Source organism: Saccopteryx bilineata, chromosome 2 (genome assembly GCF_036850765.1).
Source record: "Saccopteryx bilineata isolate mSacBil1 chromosome 2, mSacBil1_pri_phased_curated, whole genome shotgun sequence".
Classification (NCBI taxonomy): Eukaryota; Metazoa; Chordata; class Mammalia; order Chiroptera; family Emballonuridae; genus Saccopteryx; species Saccopteryx bilineata.
In genome coordinates this window covers 306,829,566-306,857,024 of record NC_089491.1, presented here as the reverse complement: position 1 = coordinate 306,857,024, position 27,459 = coordinate 306,829,566, and the positions used below count along the sequence as shown (strand labels likewise).

At 43.6% G+C, this 27,459-nt stretch overlaps 2 protein-coding genes across 7 annotated transcripts in view; both read left to right on the top strand.

The window, feature by feature from the left end:
- Window positions 1–5,704, top strand: part of ATP2B4 (ATPase plasma membrane Ca2+ transporting 4) — a 102,550-nt gene extending 96,846 nt beyond the window's left edge. For 4 of the 6 annotated variants that reach the window (XM_066261648.1, XM_066261645.1, XM_066261643.1 and 1 more), the window contains one exon: window positions 1,122–5,704. In XM_066261648.1, the coding sequence (XP_066117745.1) occupies window positions 1,122–1,436 (315 nt within the window). In that variant the 3' untranslated portion in view covers window positions 1,437–5,704. The remainder of the gene's footprint in view (window positions 1–1,121) is intronic. The other 2 variants (XM_066261647.1, XM_066261646.1) reach the window with 1 other exon arrangement.
- Window positions 5,705–16,483: 10,779 nt separating this feature from the next.
- LAX1 (lymphocyte transmembrane adaptor 1) lies at window positions 16,484–26,586 on the top strand. Its single transcript, XM_066255160.1, is given in 8 exon segments — window positions 16,484–16,748; window positions 18,334–18,516; window positions 21,017–21,126; window positions 21,514–21,624; window positions 22,210–22,295; window positions 24,383–24,966; window positions 25,355–25,528; window positions 25,530–26,586. Coding segments are annotated over 7 exon segments (1,266 nt in total). The 5' UTR covers window positions 16,484–16,748; window positions 18,334–18,427; the 3' UTR covers window positions 25,642–26,586.
- Window positions 26,587–27,459: the final 873 nt, after the last annotated feature.

Sequence of the window (27,459 nt, the reverse complement as noted above, 5' to 3'; positions counted from 1 at the left end):
CAGGGATTAATTGTAGTTAATTTTTTCCCTTTCTCTAAACTGATTAAATCCCTCTCTTTTTGTGCATTAAAATAAAGACTTTACCCAGGATAATGTATTTCCCTTTCTTTTCCCAGTAAAACTACAAATTGCCTTTTCTTCATTTTATCTACCCCATCAGTAAAGCCACTTGTTTGTAGCTCTGCCCCCTAGATTGGGTGATTTCTCTCCTGGCCCCATCCTTTTCCTTCTCCATATAAGATCATGCTTCTCTTTACAATTGATAAACAGCTGACAACGCTATGAAACTGGGCGGAGTTGCCATGTGTCAGAGACATGAACATGCATTTGAGTTTGGGAGCCAGGTCTTCTCTCAGAAGTCAGGAGGAAGTCATCTTCTGATACCTTTGATATCTGAGTTTCATCCATATCTTCCAGGGAGGGACAGAAGGAGGGGACAGGGTAGAGGTTGTGAGATATACTTATGTGTGTTTCCTGATGAAAGAACAGTTATTCAGTTGGAGAACATGAGTTTTAATTTCTTGCATGCTGCTGACACAGATGAAGATGGGTTTGTCTGCCTTGCTGCATTGTATTCATGGTCACTTATCACCTAAAGTGTATTGTGTACAAATTGGTATGTGTTTGGCTGTTTGAGGGTTTTGAACGGATAACTAAACTTCAATGTGTAATTTTTCTATTCCACATTCACAAAATGTTTGACCACAGAAAATCACGTGTCTGAATCATCATTTAAATTTGGCTGTTAATTTGCACCTTGTTCCAACACCTGTGCCCTCTATTCAAAAGAACTAATGAATCTTTTTGTTTTGTTTCATTTTAAGAGTGGATTGTTTGGGAATGCTAACTTCACTTCAGGTTTTCTACTTTTTTAATGAAGCTTTTGAAACATCCTCGTTGTTTGCCATTACTCACCTCACCCCACTCCAATGCTTGAAATTTGAGCCACATAACTGTTTTTAGTGTTTCATGATCTCTTCTTTTACGTATGGTTTTTGTTGTTGATCAGTAATGTTTTGTAGTTTGGGTTTTGTTTCTCTCCTCAAATCACCAATTTCTTGTTCTACTGGCCAATTCTTATCACTATATTTTCTCATCCTTCTTTTTCTTCCCTGGTATAGATCAAAGTAGTCAAAGCATTCCATAGTTCCCTCCATGAAAGCATCCAAAAACCCAAGAATGAAAACTCCATCCACAACTTCATGAGCCACCCTGAATTCGCCGTAGATGAGGAGGTGCCACGAACACCACTCCTAGATGAAGAAGTGGAAGAAAATCTTGAAAAGGCTTCTAAGTCTGGGACTAGGGTGCTCCTGTTGGATGGTGAGGTCACTCCATATGCCAACAAGAACAACAATGCGGTGGATTCCAGCCAGGTGCAGATTGTTGCCTCTCATTCAGAAAGCCCTCTACACAGCCTGGAGACATCAGTTTGAACTTCATTCTCTGACTACCATTCCTGCTTTCCCTATTTCCTGTTCATTTTCCCATCAAAAGATCATGATGGGACTTTTCACTGTTATGTCAGCCGCTCCCAAGTATGTGTGAGTCCCACCAGACCACAAAGAGGCAAGAGAACAGACTTATAAGGATTTCAACTTAAACTTGAGTTGTGATTTGTAGCAGGACCAGTCAAACCCCAGGCAGATAGTGAATAGTAGTAGAATCTACTCTTTGAGTATATCAGTTGTCATTTTTAAAGAAATACTACAATCCTCTTAACATCTACCCCAACCCAAATTTCCCCCCAGTTGTCATCTCCTGACTTCTGGACTTTACCCTGAATCTGTGCTATTTATAACCTCAGTTGAGGATTCAGAAAGATCTACTGCTCACAAAAGTTAGGGGATATTTCAAAACGAATATAAAGCGATAAAATATCCCCTAATTTTTGAGAGCAGTGTAAATATTCTTAAATGAAATGTGTGGGAAGCAGGAATGGAATGTATGGAATTAGCCTATAGAGTGATTGTTTTAAAAATTATTTTCCCATTTTGAAAGCTTATACTTAAAGCCCTCTAGCTCTTTCAAACCTCCCCATGGTCTTTTGACTATTGTCTTCCTTACCTTCACTTTTTTTCTTTTTCTTTTCTTTATTTTATTTTATTTTTTTAAGTTGTGATGATTAAGAAAGTAGAAAAGACCTGGATTAATTGAGTCAACTCTGACAATTCTCCCTTCTGGTCCCATTGGAACCCTTGATTTGATTCTAGAGGTAGATAGGTTTTCTTTGCTAACAGTCTTTTGAAGCAATTGAGAGCTGGTAAGAATGTGTTCCTGCTGTTATCAGGTTACCTGCTTCTAAAATTGTCAGGTATTTGTGGTTTCTAAGTGCCAGAGAGATCAACCTTGACCATGAAGCTTGCATGTGTGTGGTATGTAGTTTTTACCACAACCCTGAGATTTCTCTTATTCCTAAAGTGGTGGCAGATGAGTCAGTTGAGACTGACCCATCATTCTACCTGAACTTGGGAGGGAGGACCAGAAGCTGGCAGGTGTAGAAGACCTGACCATCAAAGCCAACTCTTGTGAAGTCCTTGGAGTGACCACTACTGTTTTCAAAGCCATGTGCCAAGGCTTTAACAAGAGAAGACCTGGTTGTTGGGGGAGTGGGTGTTGAGAAACCTTGGGAGAGGCCAAAGGGCCATTCTAGCAGGATCTGAGAAACCAGAAACCTTGAACTTAGGTGGCTGGGTACCAGCTTTGACATTCTTTACTTTGTCTAATTCTACTCTTTTTGTATCCCCTAACTTGTCCAGTCTCTGAAAAGGTCCCAACCTTTCTCAAATATTCTGATTTTGAAAATATGTATCCAAAGTGGGAGGCTCCAGTGACATTTTGCTGACTTAAAGGAGCAAAAGACCACCCTGAACAGCTCTTCGCCATCCTCCCCTCCTTTCTCTCACATACCCCACTCAAGCCCCTCTCCAGAATGTGCTCACCTGCTGCACAGTAAAGCCCTGTGCCTTCACTCCCTGAACACTGCCCAAAGCATGCATCCTCTTTCACCTGCCTCGGAGGAGTAGGGACCTCACTAGGAGATTTTTTTAAGTGTTCCTTAGTGGGACAAGGTGAAGCCACATTTGCAGCAGCTTCATTTTTATCCCTGCTGAATGTTGAATTACACTCTACTGTGCAGGGGTCCGCTCATTTCCACCAATTCCCTCCTGCTGGCGGATGAATGAAGCCTGCCCCCTTCTTTGCAGAGTGGTGGGAGTAGGAAGGGTCTTGAGGCTCTTGTGAAGTGCCAAGTGTCCACTTGTGAGAGTAGGGGCACCCTAACCTGTCCTCTCCAGCCTTTTCTTCTGGATGCCGCCTCCCTCACCTTTCACCTGAGCTGTCCAAGTTCGGAAAAGTAAAGAAACAGTGCTCCCTATGCATCCCTGTTACTGCAGAATCTACCAAATTGGATTTTGGTTTTGTAACAGTGATGCATCAGTGAACTTTTCTCTGTCGGAAACACTCATGGGGGAGGAAAAACAGCTCACGTAAGGTGTTAGGTGTTTACATGTATTTGTTAAGTACATTGGAAGATTTCATTCTGTCAAGTCTTTTATTACCTCAGATCAGTTTAAAAAGCAAGCCAATAACAAACTTCAGAGGCTGTTTTACCATTCCTGCTCCCAAAAGACTCTCGTGGTGCCTGAAAGGTTACTCTTGAGAGCTTATGTCTACTTTTAAACTCAACAGTTTTTTGTGTATTCTAGTTTCCATAGTAGGAGAGAAGAAATAGAAATATTATGCAAAAAAATATACTTTTCTTTAGATCCAAAACTGGTATTTTTTTGTCAGCCATATATATTCTGTTTAAAGGATTTAAAATAAAGTGCTGTCATGTAACCCTGTGGAGGTAGCACCATAACCAGCTGTTGACATGACAGGTGACTTAGGATATTTGTAATTGGTTTTTAAAACCGATATACCGTAATTCCTTTCTCGAAACAGCCATCTTTATACTTAGGGGAAATATTTGTTGGGTTCTAGACTTTTTTAATATAAATTTTGTTGATATGGACTTGAGTAAGTTTGTTTATGTGCCTATGTTTTTATATACATTTTTTCTATTCAGTTTCAGCAATCCAAATGGCAGTTAGTAAATATGGTGTAAGTTAATAAAGCTTTCCCCCAAAATGGTGCTTTGGGTTTGAAAAGGATCTGACGGGGAAAAGGGGAAGATAGTATCCTAGATTACTCTCTTGATAAATCTAGAAAAATAGGCCCTAGGCGGGATGGGAAGGAAAGCATCCAGCAAGAAGGGAGCACCAACAGAAAATGACTGCACACCATGCGGTAGTACCATGCTCTTCAGTAGCTAGCGGTTAGGGTCAGGGGCCTTGGTGGGATTTTGTTTCTTGATAAATAGCTGGCATAGTGGTGCCTAAGACATGATCATCTCTTGAGCTGCAAGGATACTCTGATTTGGGGTCTGCATTTTTTTACCTTCTGTTGCCCCTGGAGTTTTCCATTAGTGAGTGTTTATGCAAGGATCTAAGTTAGGACTTCTTCCCCTCCCCTAGAAAGGTTTTGTGCAATATAGAAGATGGGGGTAGAGTTCTAATGGAAAAAACACAAGGCGGGTTCTAGCCCTCGCTGACAGTCTTGGGGCTAGTTTCTTCCCATAGTGCCCTCTGACCTCTGAAATGTCTCCCATCCCTAAAAGTTATAGAGAGGCCACCTAGAAATCCCTCTGGCATTTGTGGGTTCTTTAGGTTTGTGTGTCCTTTTCCCCTTGAGCTTCGGAGGGGAGCGTTTGCACTTAAATCTGAGTGATTACCTCACTGCCTAAAACCCAGAGGGGCGTGGCGAGCTCTCCTGTGCCCTGGAACTGCCAAACACAGAGCTCGCTTGCTTTCCTGCTTCCTTGCCTGTTGGTTGAAGCAGCCCACGATACAAAATACACACTTCCTCACTCTTCATAACAAGGGACCACCCCACTGCAGTGGTGGGGGTGAGGCATTTATAGATGCCTGCTATTAAGCCATTCCAGCCCCTTCCTCAGCGTAGACCAGACACCCTTCCATTGAGCTCAGTGCCAGTCATTTTTGCCTTCCCAGCCCTGCTGTTAGGCCTGCTGTCCCTTTTCCTCTTGATTAAGAGAGATGGGAGGAGGTGAGCTCCCCATGACTGAACTGGCCTTTGGTTCAGGTTTTCCCCCCATATGTATATATGCCATATATACGTGCCAAAAAACCTAACTACGTTGTTCTTTCAAATCAGCATGCAGTAGGAATTTTGAGTTTTGTTTTGTTTTTACTCAGTAACTAGTATAGCAAGCACTGGTTTGTTTGGGTTTTTTGGTTTTTGAGGGGGGGTTTTTGTATAAAATATTAAAACAAAAGATAGGCCACTGTGGTCTGCATGACATCAGTAAGCAAATGGTGATATCAAAGCAACGTGGACCCCAATGTATGTTGCCATGATTTGCAGTTTAGCTTAACAGTGCACCCAATCTGTATTTGTATTTTGATATTATTTAAGCTCTCTGTACAATATTTTGCATGTATTTATATGGTTCTTAGAAAAAAAATGCTATAAACTGGCAAATCTGAAATTCAAATATGCTGTTTCCATTGAGACAGGAAGAGTAGGAGTTTTAAAAGATGGAAAAGAAGGAATAATGTTTTTGGAACCAATTAAGCTTGTTGCTGATAAGATGAAGTCAGTATTCCTGTGCACTGAGAATAAAAGTCCATGCCCACTCGGAGCTGTGTTGTCTTTGGTGTGTCTCCATTTTAGATAATGTCACTGGTTGTTGAAGCTGGGGAAGGCTCTGTCATAGCCATGTTGGGAACCCCCTCCGTGCAAGCCCAGAACTCAGCTCATGGGTAGACCCTGATGTGCTTCTTTGCCAACATTTCCCTCAGCGATTTGCCCTGGTTGCCAGTTTCATTTTATTGTAGTACAAGCTTTGCTCCACCCTCTTTGTTATAATCTACAATTGGAACTGTGAAGCCGGGGCTTTTGAAAAAGGATGAATTTTGGAAGGATAAGAAAGAGGTAGGCTTGATGAGTCATTTATTTTTTTTTTTCCTCCTTTGCCTTATTTATTTATTTTTAAGTGAAATGTCTTTTGGGAAATTTTGTTCCCCTTTATGTTAACACTTTCCCCACCTTCCCTCTGGGATTCTCCAGGTCCCACCCTCCCAAAGGTTTATGTTTTGTTTTGTTTTTTTAATTGTCCCATTCATTGAGTCTCTAGCATGATTGATATTAGGCCCCAATTTCAGGTCAAACAGCTTTCTGGCAGATCATTTAGGTTCTGAACTTTCATACTGGAACTCAGACCTCCTTCCTGCAACTTCCATCCAGGCGCACAATCAAGTTTCCAGCTGTCTTCAAAAACAAAGGGAAGAACTTTGTCAGCTGCATAAGGTTCTTTAGGTAGGAACAGTCTGATACTGAGGAACAGCCCCCTCCGCCTGCTGTTGGAACAGGCGGGTGTGAGGAGGAAGCAGCACCCGTTGGAAAAGGCTTCTGTACTGAGAGGTCTTATCCCCATTTTTCTTGCCTCTGTTCCAGGCTGCTCTCCATAGGCAGCCACATTGCTGCAGAGAAAAAGGAGATAGTAAGTAACAGGACTATGTCTTATTTGACAAAAAAAGTTATTTTCAAAACAGTTTTTTTTTTCCCCAGCATAGGTTACCTCCCAATTACCCTTACCAAAAGGGAATGCAACACACACGCACCTGGAGTCCTTTCTACAGCTTGGCCCTGCACGTTTCCCCTCTCCCTCTCACCTTGTCTTTGCTGGGCCCTGGATCTGTGCCCCTGCTATGCCAAACAAGATCTTAAGGATCCGTGCCTCCTGGCCCCGGTGTGCAGTAAGGCACAGTGAAGAATGAACTTCAAAGCAGTTTTCTGGCAGAGACCAGTGTCTCCCAAGGGGCTGGTTTAATGGTGTATAAAGCCAGTTCAGCTTCTTGGGCCTGAGTTACCATCTGGCAAAGACCACACTCTTTTCTCCTATCTTGTTTCTCACCCCACTTCTAGAAGAAAATCATTTCTTTGTCCTCAATCTTTAATAATGGTGAGTTTCCCCTTTCTCAGTCACTGGGTGGGTTGGTTGCTCACTCTCCACCAAGACTGACTGCTTCCTTCCTAAGTACACACGTGCCACAAGGCAACTCCCCGAATTACTCTAGCAAAGCCAAAGATGACTCTTCGGGTACCAGTGAGCTGGTTACCAGCTTCTAACCTGGGTTTGTTAGGCCATGGTCTTCACATCACTGCAAGCAGGAAGGAGAATGAAATTGACATGTCCTTTGCCAGCAAATAATTTTGAAATCTGGTTGTAAATAAAACATGCAAACATGTTACTCTTTCTGTGTGGATTATGTCCCCAACATGAACCCAAGCCATGAGAGGTAATAACCTGCTAAGTTTATTGACTAATACTTTTAGCTTTGAAATATAGTAGCTTCCAGGTTCTGGGCTTGTCCTGATGGAACTAATCACAGGTCTTTACTTCTCTGAAACTTGTTTCAGGGACCTCCCTGTCCTCAGATGACACACACGTAGAAGGGAGCAGACTCTTTGGAATGGCCTTTCACTATCCTTTCCAGAGAGGCTGGTTACTTATGAAGAGAATTTAAATGATCCACATATTTGGAAAGCCAAGTTAAAATCAGAAGTTTGACTGCTTATGAAATCTGAGCAAGAGAAAATATCTGAACTGTCTTGAGTGGCCAGTGCTGTTACACCCAGAGCCAAGTACATCTGTCTCTGCTGGGACAGACCGAGTCCCCAAGTTCAGGCTCTGGCACAGCTGGTTTCTCTGATGTCCCCTGTAATAAAGAACACGTAGACCCCCTCCAAACAGCACTATTGATTAGGTTAAGTTTTCTTGCTGTGCTAGACCCAGGAATACTACATTAAAAGACTAATTTGGGTTTTATAGCTCCAGATCTTCCTATGCTGACTTTATTTAAAGCAAATGTATGTGAAATCTTACTTGAAAGAAGTGAGGCTGGGGAGGCAGGGGCTAGCTAGAGACTGCCTTTAGCCACATATAAAGAGAGAACCAGTACCCTCATGATCCAAAGCCCCTCTGGTGCTTCAGGAAGTCCCACACCTTCACTACCAAACCTTTGAACTGTGACTGCTGCCGATCAGATAAGATTGAGAAGGGTTTGAAGGATTTTCTGCCCATCCTTTGGTAGAAGATCTAAAACAAAATTTAGATAGATGGAGTAAGATTGTAATGTGTGCAGCCCAGGAGGCAGGAGACACATCTCCTAAGCCCCACCCTGTTTCTTGATTGGCTTGATTTTCCATCTCCACAAGGAGACAGTTAAACTATATCAATGATTTTCAGATTACACTTTGAAGATCTGAAAGGTATTCCTCAGAGTTGATGCAAGAGTCCACAGGTGGTCAACAAAAGTGGCTTTTTTTTTTTAATGTATTGAGCTTCTGAATTAGCTGTAGCTTTATAAAAAGAATAACTTACAAGCACTGTGAACTAGTCATCTCTCAAATGCTATGATTCTGATTAAGACACCAAATAATCAATGCTGAAATGATCCAAGCTTGGGTGACAATGTAACAAAGTTGTGTGATTAAAGAAGCTTAATTGGGATCCAGGCTCAGTTGTATCCTATTATAATTCTCTATTAAATACTCAAATAATATGTAATACAGTTTAGTGATTATAATTCAGCCTGCTGAGATTATTATTATCAAGCTGATTCTGCTTTAGAATTTGTGGAAAAATTCTAAAGTAAGTATTTTGGGAATGCAGAGATCTACCTCACTGGAATGGCATAAAATTGAGAGCGGGCCTCAGAATGATAAGGCCTGTGTTGTAACCCTGACCCTGCTGCTTATGTGCTGTGTGACCAAAGGCTTTTCCAACTCTAACACTTTCCATTCTTGCTGTAGTGTCTGAAATTTCTATTAAGTCCTTGCCAGGTAGCTCAGTTGGTTAAAGCATCATCCTGATACGCCAAGTTGCAGGTTTCATCCCAGGTCAGGGCACATACAAGAATCAACCAATGAACGCACAAATAAGTGGGACAACAAATCAATGTTTCTCTCTCCCTCCTTTCCTCTCTTTATTGTACAGAGTACAATCAATTAAAATAAATTTTAAACACATTAAGAACTAAAATATTTATATTCAATTTGTTAGACTAGTTCTCTTGCCTATGACTAGACAATTTTAGTCACTGAGACTTTCTTCAAAGAACTAAACCAACTTGATCTGAAAAGTAGCAACGCTGCAGTAAGTTATCTTCTTTTATTTTTTATTTTTCCAAGTAAAGGTGTTGATCTTTGTTGGAAAAAAAATATCTCTAGATTGAGCTTATATGTTAGGCACATAGTATGAAAAGTAATAAAGTGCCTACCTATTATAAAGTGAGGTATGCTTTAGACTTTATGTGTGTACTTTTAAGAATAAATATAATCATCCCTACAAAAAATATTGCCACTCAAGAAATAACAATTTGCTTTCATTGCTTAACTCTCCTGGAATGTAGCATTATTGTGTGTGCGTTAACACAACAATACACAACATTCCAGGACATGTGCAGGCAGGCTTCGCTTAGCTCAGCCACTTACATCTGAGACAAGGACAAAGTGCTCCTCAGTCCTGAAAGTACAGGAAATCTGTTTTCGTTTCTTTTCTAAATTCTGTCAAATGTAGCACAGAACTAGTTAGCACTCGCCAAGATCTGTGAGAGGTCTCTCTCAATTTTGCTTTGTTTTTTTAAATTGATTGATTTTAGAGAGACAGAAACCACTTACTTGTGCACTCAATTGATTGGTAGCTTCCAGTATGTGCCTGGACGAGAGATTGAACCCACAACCTTGGTATTTCAAGATGGTGCTCTAACTGACTGAGCCAACTGGCCAGGGCTCTCTTAGTCATTTTATGTTCTCGCCTCCTCCCCTTGGATATCGGTTCACTCTTAATCAACAAGTATTTATTGTCCAGACACTGTTGTACGCGCTGGGGATACAAGAGGGAGCAAAACAAAGTCCGGCCCCCTTTGAACTTAGTCTTGCAGAAGAGAAAAAAATTAAACAGGTTAATACATAGTATGTCAAATGTCAACAAGAACCAGGGAGAAAAGTAAAGTTTAAGAGAAATAGAGAGGACAGGGTGTGAGAGTTGCTCTTTTTTTTCTTTTTTTTTTTCCCCGAAGCTGGAAACGGGGAGGCAGTCAGACAGACTCCCGCATGTGCCTGACCGGGATCCACCCGGCATGCCCACCAGGGGGCGTTGCTCTGTTGCGTCCAGAGCCACTCTAGCACCTGAGGCAGAGGCCACAGAGCCATCCCCAGCGCCCGGGCCACCCCTGCTCCAATGGAGCCTCGGCTGCGGGAGGGGAAGAGAGAGACAGAGAGGAAGGAGAGGGGGAGGAGTGGAGAAGCAGATGGGTGCTTCTCCTGTGTGCCCTGGCCGGGAATCGAACCCGGGACTCCCGCACACCAGGCCGACGTTCTACCGCTGAGCCAACCGGCCAGAGCTGAAAGAGTTGCTCTTTTGTAGAGTGGTCCAGGAAGGCCTTTCTGACAAAGAGACTTCGTGAAGAGAAGAGGTGAAGGGAGTAAGAGAGCAAGCTATGTAAATATGTGTAGGGAAAGGAGCCCCAGCAAAGGGCTCAAATGCAAAGCCCTGAAGTAGGAAGTCTTTATTTGTTTGAGGACAAGCAAGGAAGCAAGGAGGGTGGGGGGGGGGGGTGTTGGAACTGAGTCACTAAGTAGGAAAGTGACAGAAATAAATTCAGAGGGCTGAAAATGGGGGCGAAACCTGTAGCTGTAGCTGTTTATAAAGCAGACTTCGTGAAATGGGAATTCATTGGTAGGTTTGAACCAAGGACTGCAAGTGATCTATCTTACAGTTTAAGGGGATTGTGCTGACTAATGTGTGGCTGCAATCTAAAGAAAATTGAAGAAAATGCTGCTTTGGCTACCACACATGCCACATGTGGTCCAAGCCTCATACTAAAGGGTACAGATAAATCCAAGCCCTAATGTCACTGTGTTTTCCTATGACACTCAAATTGTAAAAATAAAATGCTTCCCCCCCCAAAAAAAAGTTAAAATATATTGCTTGCTACCATAGCATGTTCCAGATGCCCTGGTTAAATGATTGAAATAATATTCTATTCACTCCCACAAGAAGGGAACAAAGAAAACCATCTTGACCTGTGCCATCCCTATTCCAGTCTCATGGCTGTCTGGTCCCCAGGTCCTTTGCTCTTGACTCCTCCTCCGAGATGTGCTGTGATCTCATTGGATTCCTAACGTGATCATCTATCCTGCGCCCAGCTGATGGTTCACCTCTCTCCTGCCAGAGCCTCAGGGTCAGAGCTTCTGTGTGTGGGGGCTGCTAAGGGACCCCTGAGAATGGAGGGAAGCCTGGATCTGTGAGCAGACATTTATCAGACTGCCTTGGGCTGTGCAGCTGCTAGAACTCTGGGGGAGGCTGCCAAACAGAGAACTCTAGAAGGCCCGAGCAGGCAAGCTCTAACCTGCTCCCAGACCTAAGGAAAGGGTTCTCTGACCTTGTCAGTAACGCCAAGCCAACTAAGGCTTAGTCTGAATGGGGAACAGAGAAACCATTCCTTACTCTGGGCACACTCCTTTTGCTTCCAAATTCTCCCCTTTCTTCCCAAGGGCCTCAAGTGAAGTGAGGACAGGGAGCAGAGACGTGAGAAATATTTCTGTGGTTTCTAAATCTCTCTGCCCTAATCCTGCTCTCTCACAACTTTCACTTAAAAGAAAGGTATTTACTGCCTTGTTCTCTGTTTCATACTTGTCTGGACTGGAGAAATCCTCCAAGATACAAGCAAATGAACCGGAGGGTGGGGGATCATCGCTGTTAGGCTCCTGTTGTAATCCTGCCTGGTTGTTCCAGGTCCCAAACCTTCTAAAACAAAGGCTCAAATGGAGTTCTTTCACCAGGGGTAATTTGGGCATTTTTTTTTTTTTTACCCAGAAATGCAAAAGCCATTCTTAACCCATCCTGTGGGCAAATGAGACCCAATCCTGCAGCTCAGGGTACGCTTCCGAGGGCTGGGAGGGCAGCCCACAGCTTGTCTTCTCCTTTGGATGGTGAGTTCACAGCAGAAAGAAAGACTAGACACTAATTTCTTGCTCAATATCTCCATCTTTTACACGCTTAGGTCTTAAATCCACAGCAACAATAAGCACCTACGGGAACTTCTCAGAGGGACAGTTAACTCATGGTCGGTACTGTACCAAATGCCAGGGATACAATAAATAAAACAGTCCTTGCCCAGAAAGGGGTCAAAATCTAGTCGGGGAGACAAACATTTCAAAAATTTATCCCAACAATTGAGAAGCACTATCGTGCATTGTGTCGTGGGGACACAGAAAAGCAAGAATCCAGTTCTCAGGAGACGTTGCATAGATATGGTGACATTTAGGGCACTTAAAAAAAAATAATAACGTCTGACCTGTGGTGGCACAGTGGATAAAGCGTCGACCTGGAAATGCTGAGGTTGCCGGTTCGAAACCCTGGGCTTGCCTGGTCAGGGCACATATGGGAGTTGATGCTTCCAGCTCCTCCCTCTTCTCTCTCTCTCTCTCTCTCTCTCTCTCTCTCTCTCTCTCTCTCTCCCTCCCTCCCTCCCTCCCTCTCCTCTCTAAAAATGAATAAATTAAAAAATAATAATAATAATAACACTTTTGTTGGTCCTGGCCAGTTGGATCAGTGGATAGAGGGTTGTCCTGGCACACTGGGTTCGATGCCCAATCAGGGCACATGTGAGAAGCAACCAATGAGTACATAGCTAAATGGAACAACTAAGTGGAACAATGAATAAGTCGATGCTTCTCTTCCCCCTCCAACCCCTTCCCCCCCCCTCTCTCTCACAAATCAATGGGGGAAAATTTTTAAATAACAATTTTGTTTTTTTAAAAAATGATGCTTGATCTTTGTAATGATTCAAACAATAAGTATCTAAGAAAGTAACAAAATACCTCAAGCCCAAACCCAGAAAAAAAAACCAAAAACATAAACCCTTAAAATGTAATTTTATTGGAATTTTACTATAGAAAAAGAAACTGCTTATGAAGAAACTTGTTCAAAGGCACCAAGTACAAAAGTAACAATGACCTGCTTGGAATGCAGAGTGCCTACAAGGGAACATGCCTATGCGGGCAGGGAACATGTCTGTTTTATAGATATGCACTTAAAGAATAAAGTCGTGCCTGACTGGTGGTGGTACAGTGGGTAGAGCATCAACCTAGAAGGCTGATGTTTCAAGTTCGAAACCCCAAGGTTGCCCACTTGAGCACAGGCTTGCCAGCTTAAGCCTAAGGTTGCTGGCTTGAGCAAAGGGTCACTGGCTCAGCTTGGGCACCTCCTCAGCCCCCCATCAAGGCACAGATGAGAATCAATCAATGAACAACTAAAGTGACACAACTATGAGTTGATGCTTCTTACTCTCTCTTCTCCCTCTCTCTTGCTCTCTCAAAAATCAATTTTAAAATTTTAAAAAGAATAAAGTAGCACACAGAGGGCAGGCAGACTAAGAATCAGAAGAGGAAAGGGGCCTGTCCATTAAGTATAAAGAAATGAATCTATCATGGACATAGATAAGAGTGCAGTTGTTACCAGGGGGAAAGGGATGTGAGAGAGGAGAGGGGGAGGGTATTAGGGAAAGGCAGGGGCTGATTAATGTTGGTTGGGGCCCCAGGCACAGAAGAAAATATTTGACCCCTTAAGAAAAAGAGAGGGAAAATAAAAATAATGTTAACCATATTTTTTTTTAATTTTACTGACTTTAGAGAGAGAGGAAGGTAGAGTGGGAGAGGGAGGGGGAGAGGGAGAGAGATAGGAACATAGATCTGTTCCTATATTGTGCCCTGACCGGGGATCAAACCAGTAACCTTTGTGCATCAGGACAATGCTCTAACCACCTGAGCCATCCAGCCAGGGCAACCACATTTTTTTTTTTTTACAGAGACAGAGAGAGAGTCAGAGAGAGGGATAGACAGGGACAGACAGACAGAAATGGAGAGATGAGAAGCATCAATCATTAATTTTTTGTTGCACATTGCAACACCTTAGTTGTTCATTGATTGCTTTCTCATATGTGCCTTGACCGCGGGCCTTCAGCAGACCAAGTAATCCCTTGCTCAAGCCAGCGACCTTGGGTCCAATCTGGTGAGCTTTTGCTCAGACCAGATGAGCCCGCGATCAAGCTGGCGACTTCAGGGTCTCGAACCTGGGTCCTCGGCATCCCAGTTTGACTCTCTATCCACTGCACTACCACCTGGTCAGGCCAACCACATTTTTAAATAAATAAAAAATATTATGTACTATTAATGTTAAAATTGCACATGTAAAACCAAACTTAGTGTCATTAGAAAAAAGTGTAAAGTTGGGGTTTTGCAGGGCCCTTCAGAATTCAGGGCCCAGGGTGCACACCGGTGCACCTACCGTTAAACCCACCTCTGCGAGAAGGATGTAAAGAGGAACAAATATAAGGTGACGGAAAACAATTTGACTTTGGGTGATGGGCACACAGCATAATCAACTGTTCAAATGATGTGGAGATGATTACCTGAAACCTATGTACCTTGTTGATCAATGTCATCCTGTTAAACTTAATTTTCTAAATAAAAAAAGTCTAATGTATCATGAGATAATAATATAATAGCAGCCCCCATTTAACAAGCTCTTACACGTGCCAAGGGCAAGGGTAAGCATTTTTCATTGTTAGCCCAATTAACTCTCACAGCAGCTTTATTTAAATACTATTATTATTGTCATTTTACACCCTAAAAATCTGAGAGTACCTGCCCAAGATCACCTCAGTAGTAATTTAAGGTCTGAACTCATGGTGATGCCCAACACAAGACTTCTGTCTTTCCAAAGAGGATTCTGAGAGGTGTTTGGTGTTAGCTACATCGTTGAGTTAATGTGTAGCCCCTACCCCTCAAGGAGCTTTGCTCACTTGGGTGTATAAGTTTTATTTAAAGCAAATCTTAGCACTATTAGAGAACAAAATTCAACCAAGTAAATTTGAAGATCTAACTGGCTTTATTAAGGGATTCATGGAACAGCATCCCATTTAGCAAATACAAGAGCACTCTGAGAAGTTGTACAAAATAGAAGGTTTTTATAGGAAGAAGGATAGGACAAAGTTATTAGCTAAAAAAAAAAAATGCGTACTTTTTTTTTTCTTTTTTCTAATTTTTCTGAAGCTGGAAACGGGGAGGCAGCCAGACAGACTCCTGCATGCGCCCGACCGGGATCCACCCGGCATGCCCACCAGGGGGCGACGCTCTGCCCCCCTGGGGCGTCACTCTGTTGCATCCAGAGCCATTCCAGCGCCCGGGCAATCCCTGCTCCAGTGGAGCCTCAGCTGCGGGAGGGGAAGAGAGACAGAGAGGAAGGAGAGGGGGAGGGGCGGAGAAGCAGATGGGCGCCTCTCCCGTGTGCCCCGTCCGGGAATCGAACCCGGGACTCCTGCACGCCAGGCCGATGCTCTACCGCTGAGCCAACCAGCCAGGGCCAAAAATGCGTACTTTTAAACCAGGACATCTTCTTTGGGGGAGGGTGTGTCATGCAGATTGTCAGATTGTCTCTTCTTCCTTTGCGGGGGAGAGGGAGACAGTCCATGTGACAGATTACTGGTGCTTGACCAGAAAATTCCAGACTGGTTGATTAAGATGATACTTCTGGGAGAAGCTGAAACTGCAATTAAGTCAGGTTGTTGTTTTTTTCTCTTTGAAAGAGAGACAGACAGGAAGGGAGAAAGATGAGAAGCATCAACTCATAGCTGCGGTACTTCAGTTGTTCATTGATTGTTTCTCCTACATGCCTTGCTTGACTGAGTGCTAAAGCCAAGCCAGTGATCCTTTGCTCAAACCAGCAACCTTGAGTTCAAGCCAGTGACCTTGGGATCATGTGGATGATCCTGGACTCAAGCCGGTGACCCGCACTCAAGCTGGCAACCTTGAGGTTTTGAACCCGGTTCCTCAGCATCCCAGTTCAATACTCTATCTAGTGCATTACCACCAGACAGGCAAGTCAGGTATTAAATCTAAGTTTAGAATCATGGGCTTTAGCACAAGTGACACCATATTGGGCCTTGTGATTTCCTCTTTAACAATATTTTAGAATCAGGTATAAGATTCAACCCCTGAAATCATTATAGGTTTAAAATATCTACCCTGTTTCCCAGGGATGAGTAGCTTCTTTCCCCTATTACAACTTCAGACACCTATTTGTGTTTTCATTGTTAGTTTAATTGGTTTGTGTACCACGGAAAGGGAAAGGAGAGCAGAAGGAAAGGGAGCAGTCAGGACCTGGAAACCTGAGCTAAGTCTTCTCTGCCTGGAGCCTCTGCTGAGGCGGCTGTTTTGCTCACATGTGGGCCAGGAAAGAATCAGAAGACCGGAGGCAAGATTAGTGTGACTTAAGCAGGCTGAGAAGATAAGAGATGATCACATGCAAGAGGAAGTTCTTTTTTAAAAAACTTTTTGAGTAGTAGTCAAGTTTCTAAGGTTTGGTTCCATCTGCCCTTCCCGTGTATAAACTTTTAAGTCCCCGGTTCACACACAGTTCCCCCTCGGGCCAGTGGCTCAGGGCAGGCCTGGGGAACCTCTCCTCCAATAGTCCCAGCCAACAACTGGACCCATGGATCATTTTCCCCTGAAGAGTCCTCATTCTTACTGAGCCCCAATCCAAAGGAGAGGTGGACAGAGATCCAGATTCCTGCTCTAGAACCAGCTGCCTCTGAGCCATCTCTGCTTCTTGCCAGGTAAGGCTACTGGGTAGGGAGGAAGGAGAGTGAGGGCCTGGAATGGCAGAGCTGAGGAGAGCCACAGGGCCCCCTCTCCTGGGGGGCCTGTGAGAGCATGGACAGGGCAAGGACCACAGCTCAGGGAAGAGAAGGGAGAGAGGCATGGTGACAAGGCACACTGGCTGCCTTCCCTGCCATTCTATTTCCTGTGGAGAGTGAAGTCGGAGGCTCTTCTTCGCACCTTCATAATAGTCTTAGTGACCCTTTCTCTTTGGACTCTCCCAAGATGCAAAGAGCATTTCAGGAGACTGGTAAGAGGAAGAAGGTAAGAGAGTTAGAAACAAAATGGAACAATTCTGAAAGTTTGGGACACTTTATGCAGACACAGGGATAAACCATTCAGTTTCAGGTGTGCAAAAAGCAGGACTGGATCCATCTTCCATCTTCCTGGAAGAGCCCTGTGAGTGAGAGGGCCAGCAGTTGGGAACCACTGAGAGTGGACCTTTAGGGAGAGTGGAGAGAGGAAGGGAAGAAGTGGCCTCTAGGGGCCCTGCTAACCCAGCCTCAGTTCCATTCTAGGTAACACCCAGAGCAGAGGTTCTCAAAACACTGAAATACAGGTCAGCTCTGTCAAAATTACCTGAGTAGCATTTATGGAGACAACCTTTCCACGATTTCCTCAATTCAGCGCAGGTGCCAGAGATATGTGTTTGTGTCTGAAAAGCACCCTCCACTTCTCCTTAGAACTGGAAAATTATAAACCTGGAAGCTTATAAAACACTAAACACCTCAGAAACCCAGGGTGAAAATCACACATGTCCTGCCACCTTGCCCCTCGGTAATCCCACTCCCAGAGGCCACAGAGCACCTGACCAGTTCCAGGCACAGTGCGTGCAGACATGTTTTCTTCTATGTGACTAAGAGAGCTAAGCAGCATTTCCTGTGCCCTATGCTTCATTAGCACGTTGGTGGTGTTGCTTCCTGTCACTGACTCTCTGTTTCCATTCTGGCCAAGTGTTTGCTCTTTTCTCTCTGCTTTGGGGGTTGGGGAAGATGAGCTTCTCACAGAGCCTCTCTTGGGCCTCTTGGCAGTTTCTACAGCTGTGTACCTCACACTTGCACCAGAAGGCAGAGACTGAGGCTTCTATCTAGCTGCCCCTTAGGGAGCACCACATTCAGATGAGCTCTGCCCTCCTACAATGGGCATTATAGCCACATCCACATAGAACCAAACTAGTTGTTTTTGTATTTTGGATCAATTTCAGGAGTAGACACAAGCTAGGGAGTGTGTTGAAGGAAAGAAAATTCTAGAAAAAAATTAGAAGTTTAAAAATCAATAGACTTACATATGTGTGTGAGAGAGAGAAAGAGAGACAGAGAGAGAGAGAGGGAGAGAGAGAGGACCTTCGGTGAATAACAATTTTAGAAGAAGAAAGTTTGAGAGTAAAAAGTTGTATATTAGAAAGTTTTTGGAAGACATAGAGACAAAAAAGATTCCTGTCGCTCTTATCTACTAAAAAAAAATAAAATAAAATAGAGTAGTTCTATCACACAGAATAATATGTCGAATACAAACTAATTTGCCTTTTCTCCTGGGAATCAGCAACTTAGGAAAAGTGGCAAACATGCTGGCTAACTGATTATGAGTAGGAGAAGGCTTAGAAGGAGAAGCTGAAGTCAGAGAGGTTGCTGTGACAATGGATGTCGTCACCCCAACCCTTTCAGAAATAAGACAGAGGACTTCGGAACCCAGCACTCTGAAGGTAACTCTCAGCAGGCTGAACAGGTGAGTGGCTCTGAGTGGTGAGCTCCACCCCCCCCCCCAAATAACAGAGGGCTTGGTCTGCCCTGAGGGGTCCAATGCAGGAGTGCGGCCACCCCTTATAACCAGGTTCAGGTCCACTGAGGCCACCAAACTCCAGGCTCGAGAAGTTCGCTCAGGACTGCTGAGAGGAAAGGAATAGGTGTTGAGGGGGAAAAGGAGTCATTGGGGCAGAGGAAAAGCTGTGATTACACGGGACTTTCTTAGAGCTAGCTGCTGGCCTGCTTGGACTTCTCACCTCTCAGAGGCCTTGATTGCTTCCCTTACTCTTTCCTATCTCAGGTCCCACCAATCACTCTTCAGAAAAGCACTAGGTCCCACCATGATAAAAACAAAAGGCCCACTTTTCCCAAAGATGTGTTTTTAGCTCCTAAAGATTTGCTATGAATGAAAAATATAATATAGATATGATAAAGATATATCTTTAGGGCATAAAATCTCACAGATCTAATCACAGATATCAATTGTATGCTCTATTTTTACATTCAGTATCTTCCTAACAAAAATAAAAGTCCATTAGCAATTGAAACTTTAGGAACACTAGTAGGTATAAATTTCAGTGCTATGATAACAGTACAAGTCAATGATAATGAATTTAAAAATCACTGTAGTTTAAGGAAATAAATGTGTTTAACATGACAAACACATGTCACTTGCAGGTGGCAGGGGCATTGATGGGAAATGAATTCATAATATCAGAACCCTGGATTCCCTCTACCCCTAAAGAGAAGGATTTCTGTATTCATTCATTTGTTTATTAATTCACTTATTCATTCATTTAACAACTATTCCTCAGGCCCTTACTGTTCCAGGCACCAGGTGAACATGATAGACAAGTCCATGACCTCTTGGAGCTTATAGTCAAATGGGAGAGTCAGATATAAACAACAACAACAAAAAAACACAAATGAATTTATAATATCATGTCAGTCCTAAGCCCTAGGAATAAAAACCAGAACAGGGTAAAGGGACTGAGAATAATAATGTGTGGCCAAAGAAGATCTGTTTGAGGAGGTGACATATCAGAAGAGACCTGAATTAAATGAAGGACTGAGCCAGGCAGACAGCTGGGAGAGGGAGCAGCAGGTCTGAGACTGGGCTGTGCTTTGCATGAGCAGAGAGCAGCAAGGAATCCTGGCAGTCAAAGTCAGGGGACAGTGGTAGGAAATAAGGTCAGGAGGTAGGGAGAGGCTAAAACATAAGGCGCTGTGGAGTCTTTACTGGGTTGGGACTATGGATGTTACCCCAGGTGTGATAGGAAGTCATGGAAGGTTGCAAGCAGAAGAAGAGTGCAATCTGTTCTACTGAGAGGATCACGCTGGTTCCTGTATGTTGGGGCTGAGAGTGAAAGCAAGATCACCCACTAGGAAGGCTATTGTAAAGGTCCATGCAGAACACATGGTGGCTTAGGCCAGGCGCTAGCAGTGGAGGAGTGAGGGGTAGTTGGGTTTGAGCTAGATGCTGATTGACCAGGAGTGGGGCATGAAAGAAAGAGAGCAGTGAAGGATAATTTTAGATGGAGCTACTAGATGATGGGAGACAGCAGAGGGGGAGCAGGCTTATGGAGGAAGAACAGGAATTCTATTTCAGACACATTTGGTTTACGATGATCTGTTAGGCAGCCCAGTGGAAATGTCCGGTATAGAGTTGGATAAACAAGCCTAGAACTCACGAAGAAAAAAGTCTTCTCTGGTAGATGACCTGGTCTCTAATATTTGGGGGTACTTCTGCTAGTGATTTTTTTCTGTGACCTTAACTGGCTGCTTGCTGTTACAACAGGCAATGAAGCACAGTAACCCCATCCCTGCAGGGAAACTGCAACTGGCACCGAACTTGCTCAGTGCATTTGCATTGGTTAAATTCCACAGAACAGAGTGTTGCTTGGAGACCAGCTCCACAAGTCGATGCTGTGAGGTTACTCAAGTGCACACAAGCTGGACTCTGTCACAGAGTCACTCCCTAATTGTAAATGGGGTAATCCTTTCCTCCTGAAAGACAGGAAGCCCAGAAGTGAGAACAAGGGATAACAAGGGCAGATGAACTTGTCTTTGTCAGTTTGGAGGCCAATGTGATGCAGTTGAAAGAGCATTACCTTTGGGCCCCAGCAGACCTTGACTCATATTCATCTTTGTTCCTTTCTCCTTATGTGATTTTTGATATGTTACTTGATCTTTCTGAGTCCAAATCTCAGGTCCCTTGCCCACAAAGAGAGACAGGATTGTTGTAAAGATTTAGTAAGTTTCACATGCAAAACCTTGGCATCCAATGAGCATTCACATCTCCTGTGTCCAATTTCCCTCTGTCCACGGAGAGATGACCCTCTCCCCCACACAGCCCACCCCAACTTGGCCTCCCTTCACCGGGCTCCCATTCCAAATCCTCAAGCTCTAACGCCTGAGGGAAGTAACTTCTCCAACCTCCCCATTCTCCCGGGCTGGGGCATGGCACTCAGTTTTCCTCACAGAGATGAAGACCATCGCAGCAGCATCTTTTCTGGGTTTGCGGGACTGCTCGCCGTCCTCCTGGTCATCATGGTTCTCTGCGGCCTGTGGAACTGGAATAAACGGAAGAAGCGTGAGTCCCTTGTTTGTCCAAAGTTGAGACGCACTAGGACCAATAATCTAGCTTGGCACTTAAAGACCTGTTTATGCCCTAGAGCTAAACTATTGCAACCAGGAGCCCTCTGTTCTTGGTCCTTGTCTCCCTCAAGATTCTAGGCTGTGGTTCTAAAGGTCTTTGTGCTAATTGGAGTTCCGTTTTGAAAGTCATTGCTCTATTACTCCTGGGCCCTTGTTTTCTTTCCCTGCTCTGTCCACTGAGTCCCTCTTCTTATAGCTCAAATGGAATTTGTCAAGTCTGAAAGTGTATTTGTTGATGATGCAGGGCGCGTGGTGGGGGGGGGGGATACCTTCAGGGACCATCTCATCTCCAAAACTCCCCTTCTCCCTTGTTGCTATGCAGGGCGAATTCCTTACCTGCAAGTTACCGTCATGCCTTTGCTCACTGAGCATCGATCCAGACAGCGAGCCAAAAATATTTATGAACTCTTGCCCAGGAGGCAGGAAGAGCTAGGTAGGTTTATCTTTCCGGTCCATGGAATCCAGACGTAAGACATTTCTGCCCTGAATGCACCTCTCACCATATGGAAGCAACTTTCTCTAAACTTCCAGAGTTTTCTGCCCTTCAGGGAGCATGGAGAAGAATGGGATAGATAAACTGTAAGATGCAAAGTCAGTAGGGGACCAAGAAAGCTCTAAAAAGGGAGCAGGGGGTTTTCTAGGTTTGGGGTTTTGGTTTTTTCCTGATGTTAAGGTAACAGAGTACAGATGAAAGTGTCCAGGGTAGGGAAGACATTCTGAGAGAGAGTGAACCAGCCAGCATCATAGGCAGCGAGGGCTTACACAGGAGCTCCCTGCCAAGCCCTGCCCCTGTGCTAGTGTCCTCTGGCACCACAGAAGCTGAGAAGGGCTCCAGGCCTCAGAGCACATCATCCTTATAGCTCTGGCCCTCATCATCCTTATAGCTCTGGTCCTCTCACCACAGAACACCAGCTTGAAATACCAAACACCACACAAACCCATTTCAAGCCCAATGCGGGGAGTGTACAGGCCGAAGCCACGACTGGCTATCATCAGGATTTGTCCTCTTTCCTTTCAGGGAGACGTCAGTCAAGAAGTCTTCGTATCTTCAGTATTGAGAGCCTCCTCTCTAGAAACTCTGACAGCCCTCCCTCCACGCATATGGTAAGGGAAATGACCAGCCCCTTGGGAGGAATGACTTGTCTCTGGCAGAAGAATTGAGGTGAAAGAGTTGTAGGTCCCAGATCTTGAGTCACTGCAGACAAACAGCATGTTCTTTGGCACTTACCCTACCAGACTTATTAATAAATCGGGAAGACTAGCCTCAGGACCTCCCTCCTGCCCAAGGTGAAAAATTAAGAAAGATGTGAGCTAGTGCTTGGGTTTTCAAGAAGGGCACTTCCACACATGTCTTCTAGGACATGATGTTAGAAAGGCAATGGGGCCTGACCAGGTGGTGGAGCAGTGGATAGAGCGTCGGACTACGATGCCGAGGACCCAGGTTCAAGACCCCGAGGTCACCAGCTTGAGCGCGGGATCATCTGGTTTGAGCAAAAAGCTCACCAGCTTGGACCCAAGGTCACTGGCTCGAGCAAGGGGTTACTGGGTCTGCTGAAGGCCCATGGTCAAGGCACATATGAGAAAGCAATCAATGAACAACTAAGGTGTCGTAATGCGCAACGAAAAACTAATGATTGATGTTTCTCATCTCTCCGTTCCTGTCTGTCTGTCCCTGTCTATCCCTCTCTCTGACTCTCTCTCTCTGTCTCTGCAATAAAATAAAAAAAAAGAAAGGCAATGAGTTGTTTTAACAAAGACATGATAACATGCTTATTCAAATGATGTGATCCTCTTTAGAGCAATTGCCTCAGGAAGGTCACAGATATTCCAACATTGCTATTGGTGTTCAAAACAGACTTAAAACACTGCTTTGGGAATTACTTCTGGGCCTGTGTCCAATCATTTCAACTATCCTTCACAGCACAAATAGCCATAAGTCACTGAGCACTGTAGCTAGTATAGAAAGTGTTTGATCAAATGGGGGCTATCCTTTGAGGCTACAAGGAGAATATTACAAGTAATAGCAGTAACCCCATGTGTCTTATGCTATGGCTCTGACAGCAGCTCCCACGAAGCAATCCCACACAATGTGGGGCAAAGGCACAGGGACAGCCAATGGGCCGCTTTGAAGATCAGGGTGCTCATTTTCATAGATAATTTCTTATTCACTTGTTAAAGAATCAGTCCCTTCAGTTTCATGGTCATGTCAGTAAATGCACTCCTGCTGCTGATGGTGACTCTGCTGCTACCCAGATTCCCCTTAACCATGCTGCTACCTCCACATCGCCGCCTTTGCTTACTCCTCTTCCTGCATGTCCCGTCCTTGGACTCCACTGATCCAGGGCAAGGAAGAGGACACTCCATTGCCAACGCTAGTTGCAGGTCTTGGGTGGGTCCTGAGGAAATTCTGCATATAGAGCTTGAATCCTAAACTGACTTCAGCTCACAAACATTGTTAGCTTGGACTCTGTAGTATTTGAAGCACATTTGAGACAGTTGCCAACATTTAAAAATCTAAAAAGTTTCGCATTAAAGTCCATATGTCCAGCTTTTCTTGAAAATTCAGAAGTTCTGGAAACATCAGACCAGCATACCTAAATGCCTATAATCAGCTAAGTCTGATTATGGCAATAAAAATGCAAGCATTTTTGTGTTTCCTGTGTGCCAGGAGCAATTCTAAACACGTCACATGTAGTGATCCATTTACTTTTCACCAAAATCTCATAATATAGATATTACAATTATCCCCATTTTATAAGGTAAGAAACTAAGGTACAAAAAGATTAGGTAACTTGCCCAAACTCAGCAGAGAGTGGTGAAGTCAGGATTTGCACCCTCAGTCTGATCCTAAGTCTTTACCTTTAGCAACTATGCTATATTACTCCTCAATGCACTCGGAGATGGCAGGCTCCACTTTATTTATCCCTCCACTCCTCATTGAACCCCTACATTGTGGCCAAAAAACAGTTACAACTTATCATCGCATTTATACCGTTACTTTCCCTAAACTCAGCCCATTTTGCTCATACCTACCCAGCCTTGCATTTGGAGACCCCTGATTCAGAGCTATTCTATAAGGTGGAGAACTGAGTGAAGGAACAATCAGATCACAGTACTGGGTGGAGAAGAACAAAGGTTTTGTCCATATTTCTGCTTCTATCTTGTCACTGACTTTCTCTTCTTGATCATAGCCCTCCCAAGCAGGCAATGCCTTCCAGGTGCACAGAGCCCAGACTCACGCTGTAGACATCTTTGGCAATGCTGCTGGGCCCCAGGTGTGTGGGAACCTCACTCTGTCAGCACACTACACCAATGTCAGAGCATCTGGAGACTACCTGAGCATTTCTTCAGAGGATTCGAGAGATTATGTCAATGTCCCCACAGCAGAAGAGACTGCTGAGACTCTAGCTTCTGCCAACAACCCCCCTGGGGACTTCTTTGCCCTCTCAAGTACTCAAGAACTGGAATTTACTGATAAAAGGGGCAAGGGCTGTGACAATGCCAGTGACTGTACCAGTTTTTGGTCTCCAAGAACTGAAAACGGTGATCCACTCAGTGATGAGGAAGGTTCTTCTCTGACCTCACATGACTATGTCAACATGGCAGGGTTGGATCTTGGAGCAGTCCAGGAGAAGCAACCCTGGATACCTTTTCAGGACTGCAGAGATTATGAAAATGTCCTGCCAGCCGATCCCAATGGAAGCCAGTAGCAGGAAGAAGTGACGTCCTCAAACACAAACCATCTAGAGGGCAGGACAGATGATCTAGAGCAGGGGTCTCAAACTCAACTCAGCATGTGGGCCGCAGAGCAAGATCACAGCCGTTCGGCGGGCCGCACTAGGTCTACAAAAGGCAACTGTTACGCAACACTTTCCTCACTGCAGTTGAAAACAAAAAAAAATCAGTACAACAAGCACAATCGTACATGCAGTTTATTCAGTGTCACAAAACGACCAGAAACTGTAGTTCGCATCACAACTGCTGTTAACTAAGCTAATATCTAGCTAGGATGCTAGAGAAATGAAAAATACAAGTAGGCCCCTAGGCTTACTTAATTTTATCCAAAATATTTTGAACTTCGTGGATTAGTCTATGGGCCGCACAAAATTGTTCGGTGGGCCGCATGCGGCCCGCGGGCCACGAGTTTGAGACCCCTGGTCTAGAGGGACCCAAGTCCAACTTGTCATGTAATCATGGAGGTTCCTGGTTTTAGGGGATTATGTGATTTATCAACAATCTGCACAGAGTGAGAATAGTCAGATGAAACATGGACAAGAGATGTTAAATGAGGACTCTAATGACTACGATACCGTGCTAGTTGCCAAGTAAAGAGGCAGCGGCTCAGCAGCATCCAGATACATGGCTCCTTCCTGATGAATTAAGGCCCACCCACCCAGCTAGAAGCCACATGTACCAGTCTATCCTGCCGGATCCAAGTGAAGACCCTTGACTATCCTCGTATTTCAGTGGATTAATATGTTTAGGCTAGAAGGAGGCTGAGATGAGTAGGGAGCTAAGAGGCTCACAGAGATTTGGAAAAGCTAGAAAGAAATGATTTTCAAACAGGTACCACTATCTTTCATGCCAACCCAAGAAGTTTTTCTAAAACTGCCTTTTAAGACTGTTAGGAGATCAGAAATGAGAGAATACGTACATTAGTGCACCATGGAAATACAAAGTAGTCTAAAATCATTAGCTTCACTAATACTAAAGCAAAATTCAGATTAGTTTATAATCCAGGCAGAGGCCAATAGAAAGGAAAAAGTTCAGTGGGGGTGGGGGACAGTTTCCACTTTATTTTATTTTTTATTGATTTTAGAAAGAGACAGAGACAGAAAAAAATATCAATTTGTTATTCCACTTAATTATGCATTCTTTGGTTGACTCTTATATGTGCCACAAAACCTTAGCATATCGGAATGATGCTCTAACCAACTGAGCAACCCAGGAAGGGCAAGTTTCCATTTCAAAATGAGAATGGACAACCAGATGCTGGAGATGTAGGACAACAGGGACTCTCACTTATTGCTGATGGGATTGAAAAGCATAACCTCCACTTTAGAAAACTATTTGGCAATTTCTTATAAACAAACATTTATACAACTCAGCCATTCTACTGTTGCATATTTACTCAAGTGAATTAAAAACTTGTATTCACACCAAAAAAATATATATATATATATGATTGCTTACAGTGGTTTTATTCACATTTGCTAAAAACTAGAAATAACCCAGATGTCCTTCAACAAGTGAATGGACAAACTGTGTTATTTTCATACAATGAATATTCATACTCAACAGTAAAAGGGAATGAACTATTCATGAATGCAACAATATGGACAAATCTTAAATGCATCTTTCTAAGTGAAAGAAGCTAGACCTAAATATCAACCTATCCTATGACTCCATTTATAGGACATTTGGAAAAGGGAAAACTACAGGGATGGGAAATAGGTTAGTGGCTGGCAAGTTTGAGGAAAGGGGAGTGTGTGTGTGTGTGTGTGGGGAGGTGCGCCACAAAGAAATTTTTAGGATAATGGAGCTGTTCAGTACGGTAATGTAATGGTGAATACATAACTCTATGCATTTGTCAAAATGCAAAAAACTGTATAGCATATGGAGTGACTTCTATTGCATGCAAATTAAAAAATTGACCAGACTATCTGGAGAACCCGTGATGAAATGCAGATTGTGATAAATGAATCTAACTGTATTACAAATACACTGCTCACAAAAATTAGGGGATATTTCAAAATGAATATGAAGCTATAAAATATCCCCTAATTTTTGTGAGCAGTGTAGTATATATGACATAATCTTACTGAAGAGGGTAGAGGAAGAAAGAGCTGACCTAATTAACTTTGGAAAACAATGTTTTTACTTGAAACTGTAAAAGAAAGACACAAAGAACTCAACAAAACACTGCATTCTAGATGGTGAATTTGTATTTCACAGGCATTTAGGTTAGCAATTCTGAAACTACTTTAAGTGTATACTAACGTTAGATAAATAAGTAAATATACAATATTATAGCTAAGGAGAGGCAGGTTTCTTACTATCAGAGAAATAAGCAAGTAGAAAAGGCTCCAGCAAACTCTCTGGTGCTGGATTAGAGTTGAGAGTATCATTTGAACTCATGTTTATTTTAATATGTATGAATAGATACAGAAATCAATATAGATATGTGTGTCTGCATAGGCCAGTATTTATACACCTTTTAGCTCTGTCCACTGGAGGATCTGATGTGCTAACACCCCAACAACAATGG